General features: G+C 43.2%; 1 protein-coding gene and 1 long non-coding RNA gene across 5 annotated transcripts in view; one reads left to right on the forward strand and one right to left on the reverse strand.

Moving 5' to 3' along the window:
- On the reverse strand, positions 1 to 5,130 carry LOC128771136 (uncharacterized). Its single transcript, XR_008416592.1, has 3 exons — positions 5,009 to 5,130; positions 202 to 287; positions 1 to 121 (listed from the first exon to the last, which is right to left on the reverse strand). It is a non-coding gene; the product is annotated as an uncharacterized LOC128771136 (long non-coding RNA).
- Positions 4,545 to 27,966, forward strand: part of lrrc4.2 (leucine rich repeat containing 4.2) — a 24,265-nt gene continuing 843 nt past the window's right edge. The window contains exons 1-4 of one of the 4 annotated variants that reach the window (XR_008416589.1): positions 4,545 to 5,884; positions 6,006 to 13,055; positions 13,513 to 13,616; positions 14,770 to 15,333. Coding sequence is in view for 1 of the 4 variants with exons in the window: in XM_053886306.1 (XP_053742281.1) it covers positions 6,127 to 8,121 (1,995 nt within the window). In the remaining 3 variants the exon portion in view is untranslated. Of the gene's footprint in view, positions 5,885 to 6,005; positions 13,372 to 13,512; positions 13,617 to 14,769; positions 15,334 to 27,966 lie in introns of those variants that run through there. The other 3 variants (XR_008416591.1, XR_008416590.1, XM_053886306.1) reach the window with 3 other exon arrangements.

The raw sequence follows: 27,966 nt of genomic DNA on the forward strand, positions 1-27,966 counted from the left end.
GCCAAACATTGCCTTTTTATTTTAAATGACACGCTTTAATGGAAGGGTGGAAGCCATCCAGCAGGGGTTGAGTTCTCTCCAAAAAGTCAACACAGTTTCAGGCAACTCATGTCAGGACCTTCTGTAACAGAACAGGAAAACCAGGATTCAAAAAGAGGTTTAAAACAGTGCTGGAGCAAAGACACACAAACCAAAACTTACTGGCAGCTTGCCCAAGATGAAGTCAAGTAGATGCAACACATTTGACATCTGCCTGCCTCCCAGTGCCGGAGTGTCTGTTTCCGCTCCTGCGTGTGCAAACACGAAAACTTAAACTCAAACTGAAATCCTAAAGCAATTCAGAAAACAAGCTCAAACTTCACATATTGAACGATGAAGACTCTTTTGGAGCCTCCTGCCCACTAAAGACGTTATGATGCTCAGCGTCTGCATTCGAGCCCCCGTTTGAATGGTGCCAGATTAGCGACTGACTTCAGCCCACAGTGAGGGAATCTGTATATCCTGGTATGAGTCAACTCTCCTCAGACTGTGGGTCGATGGTGCTGACTGAGCCAGGACAGCTAATAAATCACCCCCTGCCATCCTAAAATGGCGGGGTTGTGATTGGGGAGGGAAAGGAGCCGTGAGCGAGGGTTAATGAATACAGGACACATCGATCTGCTTCCACCGGTCCTCTTTTCTCTCACCATCCATTCCTCTATTCTCAGGCCAAATGCTTCTCCAGCATTTTGCTGACCTGCCACGCTAAGCAGAGGCCGAGCGACGAGGGATCAACAAGAGCCAACAGTCTACGGCTAAAGTATTGGCTAATGCTACTAGCTAATTGGATCCGTCAGTTCCATCTAGACTCGACTAACTCTAACAGTAGCGGATAAGAACAACAAGAGCACTTGGCGGAGTGTGACATGCAGATATGCGAGGAAGCTGCGACGCATACAAACGCGTAGCTCAGCATTTGCATCAGCCCTCTGCAGAGTCACATCCAACCCCTGTTGCGGGTCGTGTGGGCTGGATGTCACATGACCAATATTGACCTGACCCCATGTCACCGCCTCCTCTGCGCTCTGCAACTTATAGCTGATACATGTTTATCCAGTGTAAAAACATATAGATGGTTATCAGAAGGGAACATCAATCAGAGGTGTCAGACTCAATGACGCAGGGGCCAAATATGTAATATATTAAATGAACCTTGTCTTAGCAAAATGTACAATATTCTCCACCTCATAACACAAAAGACATTTTTTTTATCTTTGGTAAATTCACCCTCTTCTGCATCAATGTTTTGGAACGTTTCCGGATGGAACATTCCCACACAGTATGACTTGGTGGGACACGTTTGGACCCCGAGCCTTGAGTTTGACACAGGTGATGCTGCATAAATCATCATCTCTCCTTGTACATCTTTGAGCTGTCTGTAAGACTGGAAGTCATTATGATGATAAGACAAGGAAGTAAAAGAGGAAGAGGAACAGGATGTCTGTAATTCCCTTTAGAGGCATACGAAATGTTGGGCTGACACTTGCAGACATTGTAGCAACAGCAGAACACTGCTCGCTGCTCTTCTTAATGTTTCATCCTGATTTTTTTTTTTTTCTACGTACATCAAAGTCGCACTATATGAGGTCAGGCTGGAAAGGTCAAAGGGTAATTTGGCTGTGTATTCAGTTGTTCTTCTTCTGCGATGAACATGGTCTCAGTAATAACCGTTATTTGACCAACAGGTTCTCAGGCAAACAAAGGCGTAAATACTATGGAATTTTCTCCACTGGTTGCAGACAATTCCAGCAGCATTCATTACTTTAGATGCAGTCACCCTAAGGTCTCAGTTCAACAGTGAAACTCCAAAAGCAAAACAGAAAGAGTGACATTTGACGCCTTTGATTCACTTAAAAAAAGTGACCACCAGCTTGTGGATCAAGAGCTTTGTGTGTTATGCAACTGAACATTTGCGGCGTTTATCTTTGTGCACTGCAACGCCGCGAAAGAAGAGAGACCCATAGATGCGAAGGTGAAGAGAGGGGAAGACAGTCATAAACACAGCAGGAGGAAATGTCATATATTCCGTGTGCTTACTGACCTTTTCATGCTCATGCCCCCTATAATAGCATTAACACAGCCGCTACAAGCATGGCCATCAATTATCTGACCGGGTCGTATACTTACCACGGACCCACCACCATAGACACGCGCGCCCTCCTTTCTTTAAAATATTATCATAAAAATTACATTATGGGTGTGATCTGACTTACATGGCAATAATATGTATTATTCTGAATCACAATTCTTGCTGTTGGATAAATGGCCTTATACTGTGGTGTGAAAAACCACAGTATAAAAAAAAAAATATATTATTATTATTATTGTAAACATGTCCTAGTTTTTGCCAGGGGTTGGTTTGTGTCCACCGCACAAAAATCACAAGTCATCATAACCCTGGTATTTTCAGCAGATTCCGATAATCCTGAACGCACTGTCAGCACGCAACCAACACACGTAGATCATCGCTTCACCAGAGAGAGCCACCAACGCAGTGAAGAAAAGCAGCGAAAGCAAATGCAGTCATGTGTAAAAGAAACATATTCCTTTATTTATTTTTTAGCTCAAGGAAGTAGTGCAGGTTGCTTGATCTACGGTGGCCTGAAGTGGACAAAAAGTAACCCTCACGAAAGAGGGATTCATAGGAAAGGATATACAGTATATATAACTTAACACATGTAGTAAGCCTGTGTCACAGATGCTTTTATTGCAGCCTAATCTAAAGCAAAACCCACTGTAATCGTCGTCCATACCACTTCTCAGATGTCACTTTTCCTAATAGTTTTTGTCGCGTCCGCTTCTCAAAACAAACTGACGGCATTGATGGTTTTGGCAGTGTGGTAGAAACTACAATGAAACTTCTAAAACCCCTGAGTATGTCTGGCCATGTGTTTGTGAACTCAAGCTGAGGAGAACTTGGGTTCCACAACACACCGCCTTCTGAATGAGAAAAATACCCAGACTAAATGATTCCTTGACCTGAATGTTAGACCCAACTTCTTAATGTTCACCCTGATAAATCAAGGCACAGTCCACGCACGACACCACGACTCCATACAATAGACACTTTTCTTTTTCTTCCAATTAAGCGTGTCACATGTTCTTGTGTGTGTGTGACAAAGTGTGTCCTCACACACACAAATAAATAGATTGCATTCTCATCTGCCTTGAGACCGCTGTGATTTATGCATGAAAAATCCATTAGTTCTCGTCTTCGTCTCTTAAGCATTTGTTTAAATTAGCAGTGTTTCATCTTTCCCATGATCCGACCACGAACGTCGCAGCACTACTTCCTCGTCGACTTAGCACGTCCAATCATGTCATTCATCAAATAATATTATTTTCAATCAAACGCTCGTGCGGAATTTGTGTCATTTTATGTTAACCAGTGAAATCATTACGGATGAATATGGTCATTATGCCACGGCAGAGAGCTTCTCCTGCATTCAAATGGCATTTAGTCTTACACTCACCACGCTGCTTTTGCGCCTCTGACTCCTGGCCTGCAATTCCAATCCTCTTTTTTGTTTTTTTTCTCTCAGGTTACTGAGGAGAAACATTCCCTAATTCTGTTTATTTATGTAAATGTCTTCTTTTTAGCATATTGGCTGCCATGCCTGTCTTCCACCAAGGACATGAATACATCCCTTTGCACCAAGCCAATCATTCCCGCTCCCTTTCTTGGCTTTTTTTTTTTTTTTTTTGCCACGTAAGTCTGTCATCTTCTATCGCAGAGTCCTTTTCTCTCATCTTTTTGAGATAACTGTGTGCAAGCTCTTTCATCTTTCTCCTCCCTACAGACAAGACTGCCCAGCAGACATGAACAAGCAGTGTCAGCAGTTCGGTCCTCTATGATGTCACGGACCCACCAACCTATTCCCCCACCTCCAAAGCCTTCACACACGCACGCACGCCAGACACACACACATTATATTATGTAAAGCTTTGCTGACGAAAAAAAAAAAAAAAAAAAAAAAAAAAAGCACAGGATAAGAAGAGAAGGAAACAATCTCGATAATGTGTGTGAAATTTGTGACATGACTTGTGGGAAACACTGGCGCACTGCTGTACCAGTGTCAGTTGAGTCGACACATCCACCCCATACCTGGAGTTGAACGTCTGACTTCATGTCACTTCAGGAACGGCCATCATTTAATTTCATAAAGAGGTTTTGGGGGGGTGGGGGATTGAGACGGACGAGAAGTAGGTGATGCCTCGCACAGGTGAAGTGATGTCAGGGGTGGGGATGAAGACGGAGTGAGACGGACGGGAGAGGAGGATCAGGCAGCCACAGTCAGGGGAGGTATATGAAGGAAGATGAGAGGTGGGAAGGTTGAATGTGTTAATACACAGGAACACTGCATCAAACCAATGCTCTAAGGCTGCCTGTGCAGCTGAGAGGAGTGCGTCAGCAGTACATTCACGTTCCCACTGAAGGACAAAGGGAGGGGGCAGAGCAAGCATCTTAGTTGCCTGCAACACCGACACACTTCGGAGGGGGAATAGAGAAAAGAGATTGGGAAATGAACAAGAAGAGAAGATGTGGATTAGAACCCTGTTCCTGCTGCGACCGTGATGGTGGGCTGCCTGTTTGAGTGCTCGCGTGCCTCCTCCTCCACATCTCTCTCTCTCTCTCTCACACATAAACAATTCGCTCCTTGCGCACTCAATCTGTCCCTTGCTCTTGATCTGTCTGTGCCGCTTTTCTCTTTCTCTCCCTCGCTCGCTCGCTCACTCTCTCGCTTGCTCGCTCTGCCGCGCTCCCTCTCTCTTAGTCTTTCTCTACCTGTTCTACTGGCTACTGCAGTAGTCCACCAGCCAGCCGCAAGTCTGACAGCCACACACATGGCTAACTGCCATAACTTACTACCTCAGCCCTGGAGGAAAACTAACATATAAGCGGAGGGGGGAAACCTAAAGAAAACAGGAGAGGAGACAGACAGCGTTGGAAAAGAAGAACCTTCTATACCTTTCTCTGTGCATGGATGCAGATACGAAGCCCACCTCCACTCACATCGTCCCAGCTCTTTTTTCTCTCTTTGCAGAAGAGGACAAGACTGCTCTCTCTCTTAAGGCAGCATTTTGCGAACCTCCAGCAGCGCAGCGCATCTCCCTTCTCAACCCCCCACCCAGTGCCACCATCTCTCCCACCACCCTCAACCCCTCCTCCCCCAGGAGGAATAGATGGATTACTGCTAACTGTGCACACGGCAGCCTGCAGCTGCTCTGACCACGGCCAGCCCAATGTTGGGAGGAAGTAAGAGGAACGCAGCGGAGGAGAGGAGAGGGGGATGATTGTGCCGGGAGTTCTTTAGCCTTTTTCTGTCTCTCAGTCTCTGTCACAACGGGGCTAATCACCAACCGACTAGCCCTTGGCAAAGTCAAACTGAGGGAGGTCTCTCGACAAGCAGGCAGCAAACGGACAAGCCGACACATGTATCTGGAGCTGACAGAACTGGGATTTTTATATCATTAACTTTGTCGCTCGGTCTCGCCTCACCGTTCTTGCGCGGTATGGATCGTTTCGATTTATTCGCAGAACAGATGGACTCTGGACGGCGTGACCTGGCAGGGGAGAAGTTTGCTGGGGCAGAAGGGTTCCGGGCACTTGTCAAGCCCCCCTGGCCTCACCTTCTTCGCTGAGTGCCGTCAATGTAGCCCCCGGTTTCAACACCAGGAGCCATTTTGTACTCTTGGCTAATAGAGGGCCACTTCACTTGTTCAGGAGAGAAGAAAAAAAAAAAAAGTGCCATGTTTCACCTCGATGGAAATTTGTGAATTAATGTGATGACTGCAGCTCTTGACCTTTGGGAAGAGGCACAAGGATCACTTTTAAACTCATGAGGTACGTCAAACTTATTATTCTGTTTTCTTCCTTTGTTCGTAGATGTAGTTTGGCGTGTTCATTTGTATTAATACCCCCTCCCCTCCTCCCATTTCCCTCTGCCGCATTTCTCTTCATGTAGAACCTCCCTGCGCTACGGATGGAACTTAGGAGCCCTAAGTTGCTCCAGCCAGGCTAGGGTGGTCTGTCGACTGGTGCTTACCATCTCCCCCCGCCATGCAGAATAATGAGCCCTCCACACCATGAGTCCTTTGGGCCAGGTTAGTGTGCAGCCTACCTGGAATGCAGCCCTGCTCGCCGTGCTTACCCTCATGGTGCCTGCTTTCAGTATGTGCCAGTCTACAGGCCCCGCATCGGGCTCGGCCCACCCACAGACCTGTCCGGGAGTGTGCTCTTGCACGAATCAACTCAGCAAGGTGGTGTGTACCCGCCGTGGCCTAATTCGTGTTCCTCCAAACATCCCGGCCAACACCAGGTACCTCAACCTGATGGAAAACAGTATAGAGACCATAGAGGCAGACACATTCAGGCATCTGCACCATTTGGAGGTGCTGCAGCTGGGCAGGAATGCCATCAGGCAGATTGAGGTGGGGGCCTTCAACGGGTTGACCAGCCTCAACACGCTGGAGCTGTTCGATAACAGGCTAACCGTCATTCCAAGTGGAGCTTTTGAGAACCTGTCAAAGTTGAGAGAGCTGTGGCTGAGAAATAATCCCATTGAAAGCATCCCCTCTAATGCGTTCACTCGCGTGCCCTCGCTGATGAGACTGGACTTGGGAGAATTGAGAAAGCTGGAGTACATCTCGGATGGAGCGTTTGAGGGTCTGCAGAACCTCAAGTATCTTAACCTGGGAATGTGCAACTTGAGGGAGTTCCCCAGTCTCTCTCCTCTCGTGGGACTGGAGGAGCTAGAAATGTCTGAGAACGTTTTTCCTGAACTCAAGCCTGGATCTTTCCATGGACTGAAAAACTTACGGAAACTCTGGATTATGAACTCCGCCATAACAACGATTGAGAGAAACGCATTTGATGATATTACAGAACTGGTGGAGTTGAATCTAGCGCATAACAACCTCTCCTCTATTCCTCATAACCTTTTCACTCCTCTTCAGTACCTTGTGGAGCTCCACCTGCACCATAACCCCTGGCGTTGTGACTGCGATGTAGTGTGGCTCTCCTGGTGGCTTAGAGAATACATACCGACCAACTCCACCTGCTGTGGCCGCTGCCACACCCCTATACACATGAGAGGACGGTTCCTGGTGGAGGTAGATCAGAACACCTTCCAGTGTTCGGCACCATTCATACTTGACGCCCCAAGAGATCTGAACATCTCAGCAGCCAGAGTGGCGGAACTGAAGTGTCGCACAGCCGCTATGAGTTCTGTTCGTTGGCTTCTGCCCAGTGGTACTGTGCTCACCCATGGTTCAGTTCACCCAAGGATATCAGTCCTAAATGACGGGACGCTCAATTTTTCTAACGTTCTCCCCTCTGACACGGGAGTCTACACCTGCATGGTGAGCAACATGGCAGGAAACTCAAACGCCTCAGCCTACTTAAATGTCAGCAACGCCGAACTAAACACATCCAATCTGTCCTATTTCACCACGGTAACTGTGGAGGTTTTAGAACCCACTGCTGAGGAGACTCCAAAACCGAAGCCTACTGTCGCTGCGTCGCCTTCTGTCTTTCAGCCCGTCTTCATTTCCACCCCAACGGTTTTATTCCAAAACACCCAGACTCCTAGGCAAGTGTCGAATCCCACTGCCAAAGTCCCCAGTGGTCCGGCAGCCAGCCTAGACGAGGTGATGAAAACCACGAAGATCATCATTGGCTGTTTCGTTGCTGTGACCTTGTTTGCGGCTGCCATGTTGATAGCGTTCTATAAGTTGCGCAAACGGCATCAACAAAGGAGCACGGTGGCAGCTGCCAGGACCATAGAAATCATTCAGATGGATGAGGAGGTTCCACCGGTTCCGGCACCCACCTCCATATCCAGTGGCTCTGATGACACCGGGTTGGTTCTGCCTACTTTAGTGGAACACAATAGCAACACCTTTAAACCCGGCTATGTGTCCTCTGCAAACAGACAAATGGGCTATGGAGCCCACTGGACCGAGAACAACTCTCTGCATCGCTCAGTGAGACAGCATCACAGCCACATCAGCACCATCGCTGATCCATACATGATAAAGACTTCTCATGGAAAGGAAAAGGTTCAAGAGACCCAAATCTGACTGACGTTCCTGTGGATTTACCTGGACTCTTTCACCATGTTCATGCAATAGAGTGCACAAAGAACAAAATATTAACTTTATTTTGTACAGTCGTGCGAAGCAGAGACATTTTGGTTTTTGTTTCTTGTACATGCCTATACATAATTATATAATTATTGAAAAAAAAAAAAACCCACAAATATATATATGACACTACGGAGCAGTGGTGAGACATGCAGATTATATTAGAAAAGAAAGACATTTTAAACTATTTTCTAAAAACTGGTGACTTCTATTTTAAAAAGAAACTGAATTGCTTTTGTGATTGATTATAGAACTTGGTGATGTCTACTGTAGAAAAGAAAAGAAGCATTTACTTTGTTTTGACAATATCTAGGACGCAGCTGAAAAAAAAAAAAAATAGTCTTCACACAAGAGCCGGTTTCCGACTACAGCCCCTGGTTACATCCCCACCATTTACTGTGCCAAATACTTTATGCAATACATTAAAATAATCAGACGAAGACACACGAATCTAGATAGACAGAAACCCATCCACGATAGTAACAAAACTGCACAGATACAAAGTGCTGTTCAGTAGCTATCGGCCAAATGCTTTTGGACTGCAGTGGTTTTTCTGACGCTATGTTTTAACCCTCCGTTCGCTGGATCTAACCTATAAGCTTTATTTGAGAGTACCAGTGCTTCTTAGATGTAGTGTTTCTTAACATGTTTTATGTGTACACACAGTTCTCTGTTGGTCCCAGTGAAGAACATGAAGTGCTGACTAACCATTGCTGAAAATACTTTGTTACATTTTGTCTTTCCCCCTTCTGTTGCTTCTTTAATGGCTTGTGTAGTGTTTAGGGCTATTTTAGTAATGCATTAAAGCAGTTGCCTGACTTGTCTCTGCAAGGGCTCATTCCGATACACAATTTCCAAAGGAACGGACACGTGGTGCGGTGGTTCAGGGCTTTGCTGATCGTTCTGACTCCGAAGAGGAGAAAATAAACATCCGACTGGACTCAAGCTAAATGAATGTCTGACGCCGAGGCTTTTTCACGGAGTACCCTGAAACATGACTCTGTTTCTTCCCTTTTCTTTTCTTCTGTTTATTTTGAGCAACACTATTTTTATGGAGAGACAAAAGAGGCTATGAAAAATAAAAACACAACCTTTGGTTTGTATTTCTCTAATCAGAGAGATGTTCATTTGAAGTATATTTCCATCTGTGTGTAACTGTTTTGGGCTGGAGGCAGTATTGTAAATCATTTCCTAACTCATACACCCGCTACCATCCTATGCATTTGCTTAGTGTCTGCATGAATGGGTCTTTAAGTGACTGGTGTACAATGCTGCATTATACCCCACAGTGGGGCTCTATGCAGGTCAGATAGGCTGTTGGTCTTTGATGCCTCAGCTTGCTCTAAACATTAATTTCTCCATGACTGTGAAAGAGAAAAATACATATATCCCACAGCTACACACTTTTATGGGTTTCCTTTCCTCACACGGTTATCAGAATGTTTTGGCCATACCTTAATACACGACTCATGGAAGCAGAGAATACAGCATTCTTTGGGTGCAATGCTTGTTTTGCATTTACTGGCTTGGATCATTAAAAAACAATCTTCAGTCAGACAAAGAGATTTTGTAAGTTCGGTTTTGCTGCTTTTATTTTTTTAATCGACAACCCGCTGAACATTGTAAAACAGTATGACTCATTCACCGTTGCGTCTCATCGCCGTCTCAATAAAAAGCAAAGGAGGCTCTATTTAAAGTGTTTCACCGTTTATATGTACACAACGTTGAAGGTGAGCGACTCGTGATTTTGTTCACTGAGGTTCACATTTGAACAGTTGGGGATTTGAATTAAAAGCAGGGTGAATGTTTTCTACATGCAAACCCAAGTTTGTTGACATCAAGGCTTATACAGTGAAAACAAACAAAAAAAAAAACTTTAAGAAAAAATGTATTCACGATCCGAGGCTTTCTTTCATGTATGAAATATCATTAATTGCAATGAGCTCAATTGGACAGCAGGGGGCGTTTGCCCTGTTGTTCATACAGCACACGGTCAGTAGTAGTGATGGGTAGATGAGGTATCATGAAACAGTATTGCATATGCCACTAGATGGTGCTCTTGGTTTAGAAGTGCTGTGAGGTTTCATTGAATGAGTTGTTCAAGTCCAAACATTTTACAGCAGACAGCGCCATCTGGTGGCCTTTGAAAATCAGGACACTGCTTCATGAAACCTCATCTATCCATCACTAGTAGTCAGTAGTAATTCGGACTTCCATCAGAATTTGATGATCAATTCTTTACCGTTTATCGTTGAAATATGTTTTTGTGTTTGTTTTTTTACTTACTTTGATGGATAAACACAGATGATCACATCACTTCCTGAATACTAATAATACTAATAATAACAGAGTGATAACTTCTCACTTTAGTGTGTGATACAGAGGTCTTGCACTGCATGTTTAAATAAATATTGCTTCTTTAATTCTGACACAAACTTTGGAGTATTACAGTAAAGTTGAATTCTTCAAACAAACAATGTTCAGCTCATGACGTCAGCAGGCGCGTGTTTTTCCTTTGAAGCTCTGTGTTAATATTCCTCCGTGTGAACGCATCCTAACTGATGTGAAGCCCATTTAAGAGCCAAAACTATTCAGTGGTAACTTGCCAATACGGTTTCAAAACACAGTGCAGCATAGAAAAAAACCGGAGTATTTGTCAACACACTTTGCGGGGTGCCAGTACAAGTGGGTCTCATTACGCGGATGAAGCTCCAGTGTCTGTCAGTTGTTCCTCTCCTCAGAAGATGCATCAGTGTAAAATCCTTACAGGCTGTCCTATCACTGAGCGGCGTGATGGCAGCTCTTCGCTTTGACTAAGCAGACATTTTTTACCGAGTTGTTACAGTAACTGTGTGGGTTGAGGAAGAGCACACTCTTATTATTTTCCAAGCACAGCTTGTCTGTGGCCGTGGCTTCATAAGAGCCTGTTGGCTGTTGGCTATAATGGTCCTGACAGCAGTGACACAGACAGAATCTTTGATTTTTTTCCGCTTCTAAAAGAAGACGCCTGCTTAATAGGTGAGGCCCTGACATCACACGGTGTCTTGACCATTGCTGATTTAAATGAATATATTTTATTTTACTGTCTTTTTTCCAACATGACCTCTGATTTAAAGGAGAGTTCATGAGGGTTTGCTCTTCGTCGTCATCGCCTGAGCGAACACATTGCACCTTGAACGACCGAAGGACGCCAGGTGCTACTGCAGTTGCTGCTCATTTTAAAATTTCATGAAAGGCCAGTTCAACCTTCAATCTGTGCTGCGGATCTCAGGTTCAAGCTTGTTAAAGACAGCTTTGCTAACTCATGCTGAAAGCCAGGAGGACTAGATTATGAACTGCTAGAGGAAACCTTCAGTGTTGCACTTGCCCGTATATTGTGTGCTATAAAGACATCATGGATCTGTTTTTAATATGCCAGGTCCAATGACTAGAGCTGGAATAGATTCAGGCCGACGTCATGCTCTCAGCCATATTAAGGGAGGTTGGCTTTTAGCAAATATTTATAGTATATAGCAAACAAAACATGTGCACTGCATATCAGCACACAGATGTCATACTTAAATCAGTGGAATAGTATCTGACTGAAGTCTGGACAGATTTGTAATGCAAGGGCACTAGTTCTCTGCAACAGCTGGTTTAATGTTAGTGAAGCGTTTTACAAGGTTGTAATGGAAGAATTTGGGCTACAGATGAATTGACATTATTTTAAAGGAGTTTTCTGTTCCTGGACAATTATTATTATTATTATTATTATTATTATTATTATTATTATTATTATTATTATTATGAGGTGGGACTTTTATGAGTTGCTTACGATTAATTGCAACAAAAAAAAACATGTTAAAATATTTAATTTAATTTTTGCTCTGCAGACAACAGGGAACCTTTGTAAGTGCAGGAGTTCCTGGTCCACTGATCACACTGATGCACAAGACGCTCCGCAGCAAGGATGATAACAACAACAACAAACATGGAGGAATCCGCTGAGAATGCGTAACTTGGTCATATGGGGGCAAAGTTTCATTTTAAGACAAATATTTTCTAGACATTGAAAGAGCAGTAGTTTAAATAAGGTGATGTAAAAACTTGAATATAGCCACCATCGTGATTTATTGTGCTATTGTCAAACTGATAAACAATATTGGATTCTTGTGGCAAATATTCTTATACCATTAAACTGCAATTAATTGCGATGAATTCATCACAAATTCGCGAATATATATATATTTTTTATTGACTCCCATCCCTAATTATTATTATGGTCTGATTTATTAATTCAGTTTTTCACAGTGTTTGCCTCACTATAAGTAGTTGCGGGTTGCACGCCAAATTTATGAGGCATTTTTTTTCCTGCCACTCTGATTTCCTCCCTCACTCCGGAAACATGCAGGGGTGAATTGCTGGCTGTAATCCATCCATAGGTGGGTGTGTGTTGTTTCAGTAGGCTGGTGACCTGTTCAGCACCAGTCCATGGCGGAAGCAACAGGATATAATGAAACGACAAACCGCTCACACGCTCCCAATGAGTTCGCCGCAAGACTTGGATTATTATTGACTTACACCATTACCTTCAGGTCTTTAATAAAGAGGGTAATGCATGTGTTATGACTCGTCAACTGTTTATCCTGTCATCATCTGCTGCCCCGCTTGCTCCGTTATATCAAGCCAATCGTTCAACGGAGTGCATTTCTTCTAAAGGACTTCCCGTTCCCCTGTATTTTCTTGGCTCAGCAACAGTCAAAGAATCGCTTGGCTGATGCTCAAGAATACCCACCTGTCTCTACCCCCCTCCCCCTCCCTCTTTATCTATTGATTTTCAGCCAATGGGTAACTGATGAAGCATCCACCAAAGACATACTTCATCTTTTGAAGTGAGTGGTGTCACCAGCTCACACGATCCATATTGGCAGGGGATGGAAGAGGTGAAAAGGATAGCACAGCTGCCGCTTTGCTTTTTTGTCTCACTGGCTTGATAGGATCTGGTGCAGGAAGGCAGCGGAGGGGTCTTTAAACCCTGCTGGAATTCTATCAGGGTTGGAAGTCCTCGAGTCGAAGATTCATGGCTGTAATGTGGGCTAGGGCCAGAGTCAGTCTACTGTTGGGCGTGAAACATCACTGGATGCATAAATGAACTGTTTTACAAATAGTTCTTTGCAAATGTCACACTTTTCATGTAATAAATGAACACTTAAGTAAAATAGTTATTGTTCAAATGTCTCTGCCTTCTGACCTGAATTCATGATCAACTTGAATATACATTTTTTTCAGTCATCCTGACATTGTTTCTGTTCCTGCTTCCTTATTTCACTCTCAAATCCTATTTGACAGCCGACTGCAGCTGACACCTGGCCTGAGGCTAAGCGCAGGCTGTTCTTGTCGCCAGTCCACCACAATGGACAACAACTCGCATCGGCCACAGCACCTTCCATAATGTAAGAATGCGTGATAATAATAGCAGTTTGGACCGTCTTCTGTTAAGGACCACGATTGCAAGGTCATAAATAGTGGTTACATTGGCCTCTATTTATCATAGAAAATGGCTTGTCTTATTGTCATAAATTCAGTTAATAAGAAGAAATTAAGTTGCATTACAATTTAACAATACGAGTTGAACAACAGCCACATCACTGAAACACCATCAGTAGTCTCTAGGAGCAAATGGATGATCATAGCTGCAGGTTATTTACTTCTAAATCTGTTCAAAAATAGAGTGCAGTGTCAAACACCCTGTGGGTCAAGCACTCCCTTCTCAGTCTATAGTATCCAAAGAAATTGGGAGAAAGTTTTTCAATGACCATGTGTCTTATTGACAGAAACATCCTTCTAATATGGCACATTATGTTTGGAGTTGTATTTCATTTGCATGTGTCTTATCTGGTGTTTAGTTTTAATCTGATTTTATGTTTTTGTGACCCTGAGTGCATTGACAGGAAGATAAAGAAGCATTATTATGAATATTATTATTATCATGAGTAGTATCTCCTTCCTGTGCTTGAGTGGCATTCTTCTGAGCACTCTGATTTCCTCCTATGTTGTCTACTCTGTCTGCCCTTGGTGGACCGGCGACATGTCCCGGGCATACTCTTGCCCCACATACAGTGCATTGAGTTACATTGAACGGACACAGATATGTAGTGGACTAAGATCATGCTATCAACAAAAGCTTAAAAAAGGACGAAGGATTGTCTTCTACAACAGAAAAAAGACACAGTCGATGGTGTTGCTGATCACTTCCCTGATATTTTGTGCTAATGTGTTTTGAGCAGTCATTGCAAATTTCTCAAGCCAATTTCAAAATGCATTTCCTGTTTGTCTGTTTTTCTCACAAACCTCCAAAAGTAAGATATCAAGGAAAAGGTGGCTAATCTTCTCTTTGCTTCAGGCAGACTTTCAAACTTCCAAAAAAAAAAAAAAAAAAAAATGACTGATTTAACATCCTGCAATAGCTGGTGATCGAATTGTTAAACGCTGTTTTCATGGTGAAAGCCTCCTGTAAAATACTGTCATACAGTGATGTTGCCGAACATGTCATTGCCATCCAACGGCCTGAAGGAAGACACACTGTCTCTTGTCATTCCAATGTAGGCCAGCAAGCTCTCTCTGGACCAGTGCAGCTCTGGATAAAGGCTGGCAGCTGGAGGTTGTTCTTGGAGGTCTCTATTTTTTTTCCATCCTTCACTCTGTCTACTCCTTATCATTCCTGGTGTTTTTTTTTTTTTTTTGTTCCTCCTGTCAAGTGACAGCATATGTTCTGGCAACACCTCCACTCACTGGGAGGGGAATAAAGTTGGATAAAGTGAGGAGGAAGTAAGGGAATGGGGGTTTTATTTTTCCGTAAATACACCCAAAAAGTGTACACATTTTCGTGAGAGGTAATTTACCTATTAAGTAGCAATACAATTCTAAAATATTATTAGTCATACACAGATAGAAGGTGGAAAAATCAACTCAACTTCCAGCACATTCCAGTCGCAACTATCTGTTGTGTGTTTGCTTCAGACTGACCCTTGTTCACTACTGAGCCAGTCATAACTATTTGAGTTATTTTGCTTGCAGACAGACTCCAAAAAAAAAAGTGCCCATTTGTGGAAACATCTCTTTTTCCAGGTCATCAAAGTCCTCATTGTTTCACTGCCCCCAAAGTCTGCATCTACTTTTCTCCCCATTTTATTTGAATAATTCATTTGATATGAAATTTTAAACAGAGAAAATGTATTTAGCACATATCGCCAGGTAGCAAGACACCGATGCTTGTGAAGGTAATTGTATGTCGTCATGTAATATTTAAACATCATTATAAAAGTAGGGAGTGTAAAGTGGAGCTTCGCCTTTCATCAGCTCAGACGTGAGAAGCATGTTTCCAAGCCAAGAAACTCCCTCCTGGTTCAGGGCTTCACAAGTTCTGTACTGTAACCTGAATGGTAGGTTGGATTATTCCAAAGTTATTACAAGGTTAAATTGTACTGCAGAAAACACTGATTTTATTTTTCCGATTTGCCCAGAGGCTTCTACAGTGTTGGCAAAATGAAGCGTTTTTTTTTTTTTTCTTTTTTTTCCCATTACCAGGTGGTTGGCCTGACTGCCCTATGTTCCCTGCATGAAAACCTTTATTGAGGCTAATACTTCCTCTGATCTACTCATGGTCAGATGCTTGAAGCTATTTATCAGTCCGGGCAGTCGCGTTGATCCAGCTGGTTTCGTCTTTAAACTTGACTTCCGTTTCTTTTTCCATTCAAGACACTGACCCTGCCAATCGCAGCCAAGGCCTCTCGGTTGCTATGGTTCCCCAGGATTCCAGAGCAACAGCGATTGGCTGGTGAGCAAATAGTGGGAGACACACAGAGACGTGAATAGCGGGCTGACTGTGACCCTGACAGATTGTACTGTATTCATATTTAAAGTCCTTGCTTTGGAAGACGCAAACCATTTTATGCGTCATAGAATTGCAGAGAAATGTCAATCGCTTTAATATACAGAGTTTCAATGGCTGAGATGCACTTTTACTTTATCAAGTTCAACTTTCAAGTGACAGTTTTCGTGTCCTGCTCACTTGTTCTCCATGACCTTCCAAACAGTCCCTGGCGGAGGCAGTGAAGGGGCTGTGCTTGCCCCTCCCTGCGGCACTGTTCCATGCATTTTAAACTGTATAAGCGTTTGAATACTAATCACATCATCATCATCCGCTGGGCTCAATAACATCAGAATGTCGATGTCTCAGTTCCTAAATCATCCAGACGAGCCATTTTCCCCAACGCCTTCTTCTAATTGCTGGTGTCAGCGTTTTCATTCACTCCTCGGTTTCGTCTGATTTCAGGACATTGGAACTCCTTTTTGTTCAATTCACGTCATTATACTTCATTCTGGATTCGTCACCCAGAACAGGTTGCTAGTTGAGACAGATATGTTTGTGACACAATACCGCATCGTGGAGCTCAATACAACGTGTGTCCGCCCATCTGTTATTTGGGGCTCATCCTGATCAGAGCCCCGTAGAGGTTTGAGCCAAGCTGTTATTTGGTGTGAGGCAGTAAAAAATCCCAAACACTTTGCCAGTTCAATACGCCACCAAATCGCTGTGAGAGAAAACTTTTTCATGGTCTCAATCGTTGGATCGACAGTGCAGCCAAAATGAACTTTATTTGATCCCGAACTCTTGGGGTGCCGCCAGAGTGACACCTGTTTGTATCTGGAAACATCTTCCTTTCCTTTCGGCTTCTCCCTAAAGAGGTCGCCACAGCGGATCATCTTCCTCCATCTCACCCTGTCCTCTGCTTCCTCTTCTCTCAAACAGACCTACAGACCTCATGTCCTCCTTCACCACCTCCATAAGTCTCTTTGGCCTTCCTCTCCACCTTCTGCCTGGCAGTTCCAACCTCAACATCTTCCTACCAATGTACTGGCTCTCTCTCCTCTGTACATGTCCAAACCATCTCCATCTAGCCTCTCTGACTTTGTCTCCTAAACACCTGACCACATGTGCTGTCCCTCTGATCTACTGCTTCCTGATCCTATCCATCCTGCTCACTCCCAGACAGAGAAGCTCAGCATCTTCATCTCTGCTACCTCCAGCTCTGCCTCCTGTCTTTCCCTCAGTGCCACTGATTCCAAACCATACAACATTGCTGGCCTCACCACCCTTTTGTCACACATCACACCTGACACATTTCTCCAATTATTCCATCCTGCCTGCACCCGCTTCTTCACCACTTTCTCACACTCCCCATTGCCCTGGACAGTTGAGCCTATCTGGAAACAGTGGGAGGTTTTAAACTACTTCAAATGTCACTATCAGCTGAGCAACGAAGTGACAACCAATTTTACTGTCTGCCATCGAAGAAACAAGAGTTTGAGCATATTCTGTTGGTCAAACGTCAAACGTGCTTGGCATGTTTTGAACTTCTAAATCAGACAAATATTGATTCCTTCTTTTAAACTTGAAACATTTATTTCCAGTAATAAGAGAGCATGTTTCGGCTGAACATTTTTACTTTGATCTGTCTCTTGTTAAGGTCCAAACGAAAATGAGTATATAAGTCTCATGTTACTGAAGTCAGCAACACGGAGAGGAAGTGGTTAGCAGTTCAGTCTCATGGCAAAAAAGGTTCACTTTGATCCTCTCTGAGAGAAGTTTGCGTGGGCTCCAAACACTCTGATTTCCTCCTGCAGATACATAAGTTAACTGATGACCGTGTGTGAGTGAGTGGTTGACTCCTGTGTCCAGGGTGTCCCCCACACATCACCCTATGTAGCTGAGATAACTACAGCTCCCTGCGACTCCATTAAGAATGGAGCAAATTGAATGACTGACAGGAAAAAGTGGCGCAACATTGATCGGCTACAATGAAATAATAGCTTACTTCCATCTGTATTGATGCCCATCGACGGCTCGGCTACATTCTCAAGCCTTCTTGAATTCGCAGTAGCAGACTAATCCGGCTGTAATTCAGTTACAGGTCGAGGAGGATCACGGTAAAATATAAATACTTGCACAAGAGACATACACCGGACACGAACCAACAACCTCGTGACACACAGCGATGAGCTTAAACCCAGTGGTCCCCAACCCCCCGGCGACTGGTACCGGTCCGTGGATCAACTGTTACCGGGCAGCACAAGAACTAATTCACTATTTCCGTTTTATGTATTATCTGAACTTGAGTGATCTTTTATTTTTGAAAAATCACCAGATTCTTTTTGTTAAGCCTCAGTCACTTGAGAGCTAAAATGTAACCCACAAGCTCGCAAAATGAGTCAGAAACAGCCGTCTTTGGGAAGTTTCTTTGCGAAGAGGAAAAGGCTCAGTGAAGAGACATGAGACAAGCCCACAACTTCCATGAAGAAAAACGTTTTTAACAGACAATAGCAGTAGTCTCTCTTGAAATATGGATTTATAATGGTCGGTGATTCCCAAGTGCCAAGCACACAAACATGCAGAGGCCTTATCTGATGGCATCGTTCAAATTGTCAAGCATAGAGCGGTCCACGTGATAAAAAGGTTGGGGACCACTGCTTTAACCGCTGTACTGCCACCAAGTCATGTGACCAGCTGTTCAGGTGAGCCTTAGAGACTCACATACTTGTAGGATGTGGCTCTTTTCAGCAACACACTAAAACAATGTGGCTCTCTGAATTTTGAGTCAAACCGTCTGCGGTGTGACCGTGTCTCGGTACACGCCACCCAGTCACTGTGATCAAGTTCTGGACAGTGACTCCAGATCAATAGAAAAGCCTTGTTTGTGCTTGGATCATTTTGGGTTTCGTGTTATTGTGTTTGGTAAGCGATCACTGACTCATGAAGCAGAAAGGTATAGTCCCACTACAACTGACATCCGACTTACGACCTGCTCGACTTATGTCCACCCATACTTACGACCACGACCAGGTCCATGTTGTTGTTTTTTTAATTCGATGTCCGGCACCACAGCACGTGGCAACGCGTATGACAGTTACAGCAGCACAGTATCTCAGCATCTCACTCTCACACAGTGATCTACCACTACAGTAGCACCTATAACCCTCACGTCGGATATTTTGACGTCCAATCCGACTTATGACCAGGATCGGTTCCGACCAAACGGTCGTAAGTCGGATTGCAGCTCCGGCTGCTCAGGGGCGTTCCCCACTGACTGCGTCATCGTGGGGGATTAAATTCCCGCGGCAGAACAGCGGGAGTCCGTGAAAGGAGCAGTCACGAACCATTCACCGACCTTTAACAGATCTTTCATGAGGCACCACGGAAAGCATTTGAGCTGCTTCATCTGAAACAAAACTTTTCGACCGACAATGATGACATTGAAGCCTGGTGCAGTACATTCATTTATTTCCACAGCCAGGTCTGTTTGTCGGCAGTCCTTGATACGGAATGTTTTATTGAAAAACACTGTCAAAACAGTTGGTGTGTTGTCTTTGATGCTTCCACAGAGAATTATTTAAAAGGTTGATGCTGAAAATCTGATGCAATTTTGTCTATGTTGAATTTGGTCTAGTGCGACCTTGGTCAGTTTAAAAAAAAAAAGGAACAGGTTGGTTGCTATGACGACAGCCATTTCCTTTCACTTATTAATTGCAGATCCCTTTCAAGTATAGAATAGAAGCCTTTCTGTATCTGATTGTGTGATAATAGACAGACCGTTTTCAGTGATGCTGTGTACAGTGGCGATGTGCAGATGAGGCTTCATGAAACAGTGTCCTGGTTTTCAGAGGCCACCAGATGGCACTGTCTGCTGTGAAATGTTTGGACTTCCACAACTAATTCAGTGAGGCTTCACATCATTCCTAAACCAAGAGCGCCATCTAGTGGCCGCTGAAAATTGAGACACTGTTTTAACAACTCTGAAATACTGTTTCATGAAACCCCATCTACCCATATTGCGTTATGTTTAGTTCGATCTTTTCGCAAAAAAGACTTGAGAATGGTTGAAATTATGGAAAAGAAACAAATGATGACATTTGTTTGGGAAAATGCAGACATAGTTGTGTGTTCTACTGGTGAAACAACGAAGACCAGCTGTCTTCCTGCTTGGAGGAGATTTTCTCTGAGTATTTATTGTTTGTTGTTTTCTCATCTCTAGTGGACAAATGGCATGGAGCAGAGGCACAGCAGAAATATACATTTCCGCTCACATTGAGCTCCGCGGAGCAGTTACAGAAATTAGCATATTACGGGACATTTAAGTTAGCATTAGCAGCCAAACAGGGCTACATTCTCTATCAGCTCAAGTGAATGTGAAAAGACTCTCCATGCTGCACATGAAATAAAAACAAAATATGGGAGATAAGAACAAACAGAATTTATGAATGAACACATCAACTCAATCATTAACATTGCCGGGAAAGAAAGGGCTTGAGATCAGTGTTTAAAAACGCACCAATAAAGGTTACATCTAAGCAGAGGGTTTATAAATAAGTAAGAAGTACCCTCCGAATTACTCACACAAATGCTTCCCTCTCAGTCAAGCAGAGGAGACGGCTGGTAAACATGAGAGGAGGAGGAAAGAGTGTGTGTGGGGGGACTTAAAAGCGTTTTTATATGAGCTCTAATTCTGTAGTGTTTGAATTACGCAGACCATTAGCATGAGTAAATACGCTTCAGGTCGCAAAGTGTAAACGTCTGCCTATGTTTTTTTTTTTTTTTTTTTTTAGAATTGCTTTAAAAATGTGTTCACATGGCGTCGGTAGTATTAATATGGTAAATAAGGCGCTCCTGTCTATGTGGCCCCTTATCACTTCCAAACACTCCGGTTCGGCTCTGTCAACCCAAATGAGCCAATTGTCTCCCGCTCCCTCTGATTTCCATTTTAGCAGCATCCATCTCTTTCCCCGGTCTCGTATAGCGCCTCTAAATGTCTTTTGTCTTAGAACTGCGGCACAGCCTAATTGCTAAAGCAATATATTAAAAGCCCAATAAACCTACTGACTCGGAGTCCACGCGTTTCCTCATTTAACTTGGAAGAACAAAAACTTTTAGGTAGCAAAGCAGATCTGCTGCAACTTTCATTTTGAAATTATGTAAATAATTTTGCTCTCAGGCTAAACAATCTGCATTTGCAAGTGACATTCAGTGTTTAAAAACTCCCATAAATAACCTAATAAGCATAATGTTTTAGTGGCGGGCAACAGGAATTACCCATTAGTGCTAACTTTACAAAGAACATTGTCCAACCATTCAGCCAAAAGAAGACTATTAGCATTTGATAGATGCAGTATTTCCCCTGTGTGGACTTTATTTGGGGCCGTAGTGTCATTCAAGTATGAATTAGTTTCTTGTGCTGGATAGAAAACCATATTAGTGATCAGCGGTAAAAGAGCTGAAGTGGACCTTGGGCACTCAGGTAGCTTAACTTCCAGGCTCAAGGGAAGGACAGTCTTTGTTTTAAAGGGGTCCCATCTTTCATTTCTAACTTTTCTGCCTTGTGGTTAAAAAGCTGAACTCCTGTTTTAGAAATGTAAAATGCTGTGTGAACCAGCCTGGACACGTAGATCCTCAGGTGGCTTTCTGCGAGTTGTCTATAAGTCTGCATTTAAATCTAGAGGTGACAGAGCTCTGACAGAAATGTCAGCACGCCTCAACTCTGGTGCAGTCTGCCAGGGGAGATACGATCCACAACATGTACCTCCACCTTTAAAACTCTGCTATAAACTCATTTATTATTATTTTTATTGTTTTTTTTTATTTACTTTAACTGTATGTAATATCATCCAAACTTCCAGCCCAACTGGGCTCCAACTTTGTGGTCTTTCAGGAAGGAGTTTGCATGTTCTCCCCATGTGTGCATGGGTTCTCGCTACGGCTTCCTCCCACAATGCAAAGACATTCTCATTCGGGGTTCAGGTTGAATGAGCACTCTAAAGTGTGAATGTGTGAGTGCATGAATGTTTGTCTTTATGTGTTGCCCAGTGATGAACCGGCGCCTATAGATGCTGGGATTAGCACAGCTCCCCCTGCGACCCACCTCTGGAAGACAAAGAGGAATAGAAGATGTATGTGAATCTACATACTTCACGGATAGTTTCGCCGTACATCGCTGTCGAATGGTCGGTACCAAGAGTTTATTGTTATTAGTATTAAAACAGCTACAAAATAAACAACAATTATTAGCTCATATTCTAAACAAAACCCAGTGTCACGCCTCCTCCCCGTCTGTGGTGCAGGCTGTGTTATGATTTTAATACTAGATGATTCAAAACGGACAACAAACTGACTAACAACATTCAGACACTGCAAAAATGGGCCATAAATGGCAAGCTTTTTTGTTTATAAAAACCTGGAGGTGGACCGCAGTTGGTGTCCTGTCACCTCCAGCAGGTGTGGCTGCAGTGGGAATTTGCATTGATGGCAACATGTGCGCCGGCGGAGGGGATGTTTGCCTGGGTCACCTTGAAGCACCATATTGTCCCAATCTGTGCGCGGTCACAACTTTAGGAAGTCCACAAGTTGTTCTGCAGTGAGAAGAGAATGTGACTCTGTAGTTAACTCTGTAGTCACTGAGACTCTCATTCAGTCTTTGTTTCATTCACATATCAGAAACTTGAGTAAAGTAAAGTAAGCACCATTTACTGTACTTCAAACATTGCTTGCTAAAACAAAGGTATTCAAAAATGTATCCCACTAGATTCAGGCCACCATCATGAACTAAACCCTGAAGAATTGTCTCACGACCAGAGCCTTGTCATTCATCAACTGTTAACTGTATTTTTCGTCTGCAGTTGCCATCCCACCATAGTTCTCGATGGGCAAACACACATTTTCCATGATACATACAGTCAAGATTTGTGAATTTTATGAACCCACATACAGGACCCCAGACTCTTTTAGCAGGAACAGAGGAAGCAGAGTGTGATGTTTCTCCCACTGAACAAAATGAGTTCCACGGTGAGGATTTGTGACGTGAATAGATCGTGCAAGATGGATAGCTATGGCACCAGCATCCTAGGTCCATGCCCTAAAAGCTGCAAGGTCAGCTTGTTTTTCTGGTGAGGAGTTCCATGAGTCTCCTCAACAGAGCTCACTATTTAATCCCTGTTTCACACAGTAATCCGATACATATATATTTGTCTACCGCGCTTCCTGTTTTCTGATTCTCATTTCTGAGGCTGCATTTGCCCTTCAGTGAGTGAAGGAGGATTATACCGCGACACATGGTGATGGTGCAGTGGAGGGGGATTTGGGGACGCCTGACTTTCTGTCATCTCAAAACTGACTCATAATGCCAATGCGCTCTATTATCGTCCCACTGATGCATCTGCCTAACACGGAGAGGAGAGAGAATGAGGAATAACGTGCGGCTGAGTTTCACTTATGGCTTTAATTGACAGAGCGGCCTCTCTGTGGCGCAGAAAAATACTTGTTCCTAGAATAGTCCGACAGCTTCTGCATTTGGATGAAAAGCGTGCTCTTGAAGTGTTCAGTTTGATGTTGAATATGGACAAGTTGTCTGTGACCAGTGGGTTGTAATGTTGGACATAATGTATTGGTTATCTTCTTTGTCAAACTTGTCATTCAACTGTCCCTGTCTTTCCATGTCCTAAACTTAGTCTTCAAGCTTCTCCACGTCTTGTTCTGTTGAGTCATTCCCAATGAAAGCATCATGGTGGCTCTCACTGCTGTTCCAAAAAGTTTGTGTAAGAGATCATCCTTCACAGTTGTGCGCATCTGTTCCGCTCTGCCTACTGTCCCTTTTGTACCTACTAATGTGTATCTTTTCCATTTACTCTGAGGCTACATCCACACAGAAACATACATTTTCTTATCCGGGGACATGGAAGAACCTGCTTTGTGCAGTTGGTACTGGTCGACAGATGACACGAGACAACAAGATTAAATTTAACACTTTAATCGATGGATACAAATAAATGAATATACAGACAAGTAACTATGAACCAAAGGCGCCGGGAACCAAAGCGCGGACTGGAAAGAACACACAGGGATGTGGGAAGCATCTGGAAGACAAGAGAGGCGAATTAGAATCACAAGCCTTAAAACTGGGAGAACAGAAAACTCACTCGGAGTTAAGCTCGACGAGGTGGCAATGAAGTGAAAGTGCTCGGTGGCGGTGGCAATTCACACTCACGCACACGAGGGGTTAACTAAGCGGATCTATTTTAACTAAAAAGTGAGACCAATATCTGTTCACACGCGGAATGAATGGAAGCTTGGGAAGCTAATCAAAAAAAGCGAGGAAGGACGTGAAAACAAAGGGTTGCAACAGAATAGGAATTCAGCGCGGTAGGAATTTACAAAAGGTCGAGAGCTAAAGCGAGAACACGGAAGTCTTGGAAGAGATACCTGAGTGGAGAGTCAAAATCTATCATCTGGCAAATGTAGCTGGCGTCGGGAGGAATATATCCGCGGAGGGGCTGATGAAACAATGAGAGCCAGCTGCGTTTGCCTGTGAAGTTGGGGATAGGAGGAGCGGAAACGGAAACAAGAGGGAGTAACAGAATAAAAGCACGAGGAAGGGACGCAGAGAAAATACAAAAAATAGACAAACAAAACAGGAGTGCGACATGACACGCTCTCTTCAATAAGCAGCTGTCCATCGCTTCATATGTCTGGCCATAATGTGCGACTTCAGTTCCATGAGTAAAGGTTAAGGTTATGATGTTTTTTCTGGATTTTTCCACTGAATACCCCCTGCATGATGTGTTACGTGTTTGTTTTGGATGTTTCCACTTTGCGTTAATACGTTTGATCACATGAGATTTCATCTTTAAAAAGAGATCATTTTTCTGATGCCGTGGCAGCTCTCGTCGAAGCCATGGTGGTGGGCCATGCTAGTTAACATGTAACAGAAACCGCGATCACGTTAAGACCAATAATTAGCTGACATGTTGTTGCTGAATCTACGCTACTCTGTACTCTGTCGGTTTTATTGTGAAGCGGCAACTTTCAGGGAGAGAGTCGAGACAGATAGGGGCGTCATTGTTTTCAGACATATCCAGATCCGTTGCACATATGGAGGCATGGATTCTCATATATTCACCGGTTTCAAAAAGTGAATCTGTTTGGTCGAAAGTCTTATCCGACATAGAACTCGGATTCGAATGACTTTGAAGGACAGGGATCCGTATCAAGCTCTTCTGCTTCCCTTTATCTTTACTGTGACTCCTGCCTTTCTTTCCTTCACTGTCATACATTGTAATATTTGTTCAAAGAACTGTGAGGATCATTCCTTTTCTGTGGATATGAATCTAAATTCTGGTGCAACATTATTGCATTGCACAAGTTTTAAAATCTGCCCTGGTTTCCCAAATCTGATTTGCTTTAACCCTCTCAGACCAGAAGGCCACAAGTGCTTGCTTGTTCCCAGCTGAAGAACAAGAACATTCAGAAAGTCTTCTTTTTGTTTTAACAGTTCAGTGTGCTTTAGCTGCAGAGAGTGTTGGTGATTTTAAACGTAAATTTTAAGACCCATCTTTTCACTCTTGGTTTTATGTAAATGCCAATAATGTATTTGTAGTACATTTTATACAGTGGAAGTGACAGGGTCATAAAATTAAAATTCATGGAGAAAAACATCTTGTTCACTAGCAGCTGGAATCAGAATCAAGAACCAGAATCGATGGAACTCAAAAGAACATGTCCTTCTTTGCTTCTTTTATCATGTCAAGCACATTGAGCAGGAAATGTAAAATCACATTTTTAAACAGAGCACTGGCTACTTATAAAAATGAAAAGATAACTATACTGGATGAACACTTGAGATCAAACTTTAAACTTTCATTTTATCCAACGGTTCAAATTTGATAGTATCTTTTATATTTAGACCTTTAGAGTCTCCAATTTTGGCCTGAATATCCACTTACAGTTATAAAGATGTGATTTAAATCAATAAATACTATCACACAAAATATGTTTCCCAGATATGTGATATCAGCGTTCGAATAAAATGTGGAGGTTGGGTTCACTGTTTGGCTTTGCAACCTATAAAAATATTCCCTGGATCGATAGGCTGCGAACAAGTCACTACAAAGCCGATGCAGCAGAGCCAAAGCCGAGCAGTGAATGATGCGGTACTGTAAACCTCTGAGGTTAAATCTGTCGCGCGTTCTCTCATGATTCATGTGACCAGGTTTCTCCCGGGAGAAGCTAGATTGGGTTTCTTAGAATTAAACTGGAAATCAGGCCAATGGCATTACATCTGAGACTATTATGGATTTATGCAAGGCATCCAGAATGCTGTGCCTCTTTGCACTTGTGTGACGGCCCTAATGGCAATTTATTACAGGACCGGAGCCGAACGGAAAACAGCTGTCGCAATGTGCAAACAAAGATAAGACTTGTTATCCCCACACTCAGTTTGTTTGGAGAATCAGCCATTGTGCATTTACATGCGAGGACGTGCGCGTTTATCAAGTCATCGAGCGAGTTAGGGGAATATTTTGCTCTGTGTTTTACAGTGAAATTGGGTAGCTCATTATGGGATGGATGGATAGTTGGATGGATTGATAAAGTGTACCACATTAAAACCACCTGCTCTGTGCCATAATGGCACATTTCTCGAGTCCAACTATCACTCTCATTTTTGTAATATAATATGGCCTTTTTTTCCGTGGTTAATTGTACAAATTGTTTTTCTTAAAAATACCTTATGAGTGGTTATGCACAGGGGCACAGCATAACCAAGTAAATACAGCAACTGAAAATATGTTTTCTTGTACTGAATCACTTTGGTGTCAAACGTAAGGTCCACTTTTGAGGGCACAAATTAAGCATTGAGGCCCAGACTTCCCTCGTCCAGAAACCAACTAGGCCACGCAAAGACCTTCCCCCGGCAGTATTCCAAAAATTGCTCTGTAAAAATTGTACTGGGATCAACCAAAGTTCTGACGAATTAGTCACAATGATATTTAAACAAATAACTGAACAGGTGATGCCCGCACAAATATAATGTTCTGCTAAACCAGACCTTGAGCCTCTGACAAAATAACTGACGGCAAATGGAAAACATTCTGTGTTGACAAATTAAGGAAAATGTACTACTAGTAATAGTAGTAATACTAGGAGTGTAGCAAAAAATTAATTCAAATACGTCCCAAAGTCGATTTAAAAACTTTCTTTTTTTGTATCTGCTGGTTGTCTACCATTTTTTAACCACGAGCGATGTTTTTATTTGCTCTGCTTTATGAGCCGATCTAGAATCGCGAGCTACTGTACATGTGCCACTGACTCCAGCAAGTCAAATATTTATATGTAGAAATTTCGATGGGATCTTGGGTGTGGTTTGAGAAAATGAAGTTTGCTCCACGTATTAAAACAGTGTTTTCGTTCTCTCGGTTCAGTTGGCATTTCTTAACTGTTTCTTCATTATCATGAAAGAGTAGCCCAAGGTTATTATTTACCGTAAATTCCGGACTATAGAGCGCACCGGAATATTAACCACACCCTCTGAATCTATAAAGGAGAATAGATCTTGTTCATACATAAGCCTCAGCGGTCTATAAGCCACGGATGCAGTGGTGCTGTCTGCACCATAGAAAGGTCAGTGTTGCAACCGGCTTAAAAATGCATGAGGATCGCATTTAAACTACTTTTGAAAATGGCGTCCAGCATGGCGACTGACTCATGAAACAAACTGGGCAATGAACTTGAATCATGAACTCCTCACATCTTTTATTCACATGAATGCTCTCAAAATATGTTGTTTTGCCTGCCACAGCCGGTCTCAGCTGCTGCTTCTCATCTCCGGTCCTCCAACAGATCGGCTCTGTTGGTAGAGCAGCGGACACTTGGGAGAAAACAGTGGCTTTTTTTTTGCTTTAAGGTCAATAAAACCCTTGTGA

This window comes from Synchiropus splendidus, chromosome 14 (assembly GCF_027744825.2).
Source record: "Synchiropus splendidus isolate RoL2022-P1 chromosome 14, RoL_Sspl_1.0, whole genome shotgun sequence".
In the NCBI taxonomy this organism is placed as follows: Eukaryota; Metazoa; Chordata; class Actinopteri; order Syngnathiformes; family Callionymidae; genus Synchiropus; species Synchiropus splendidus.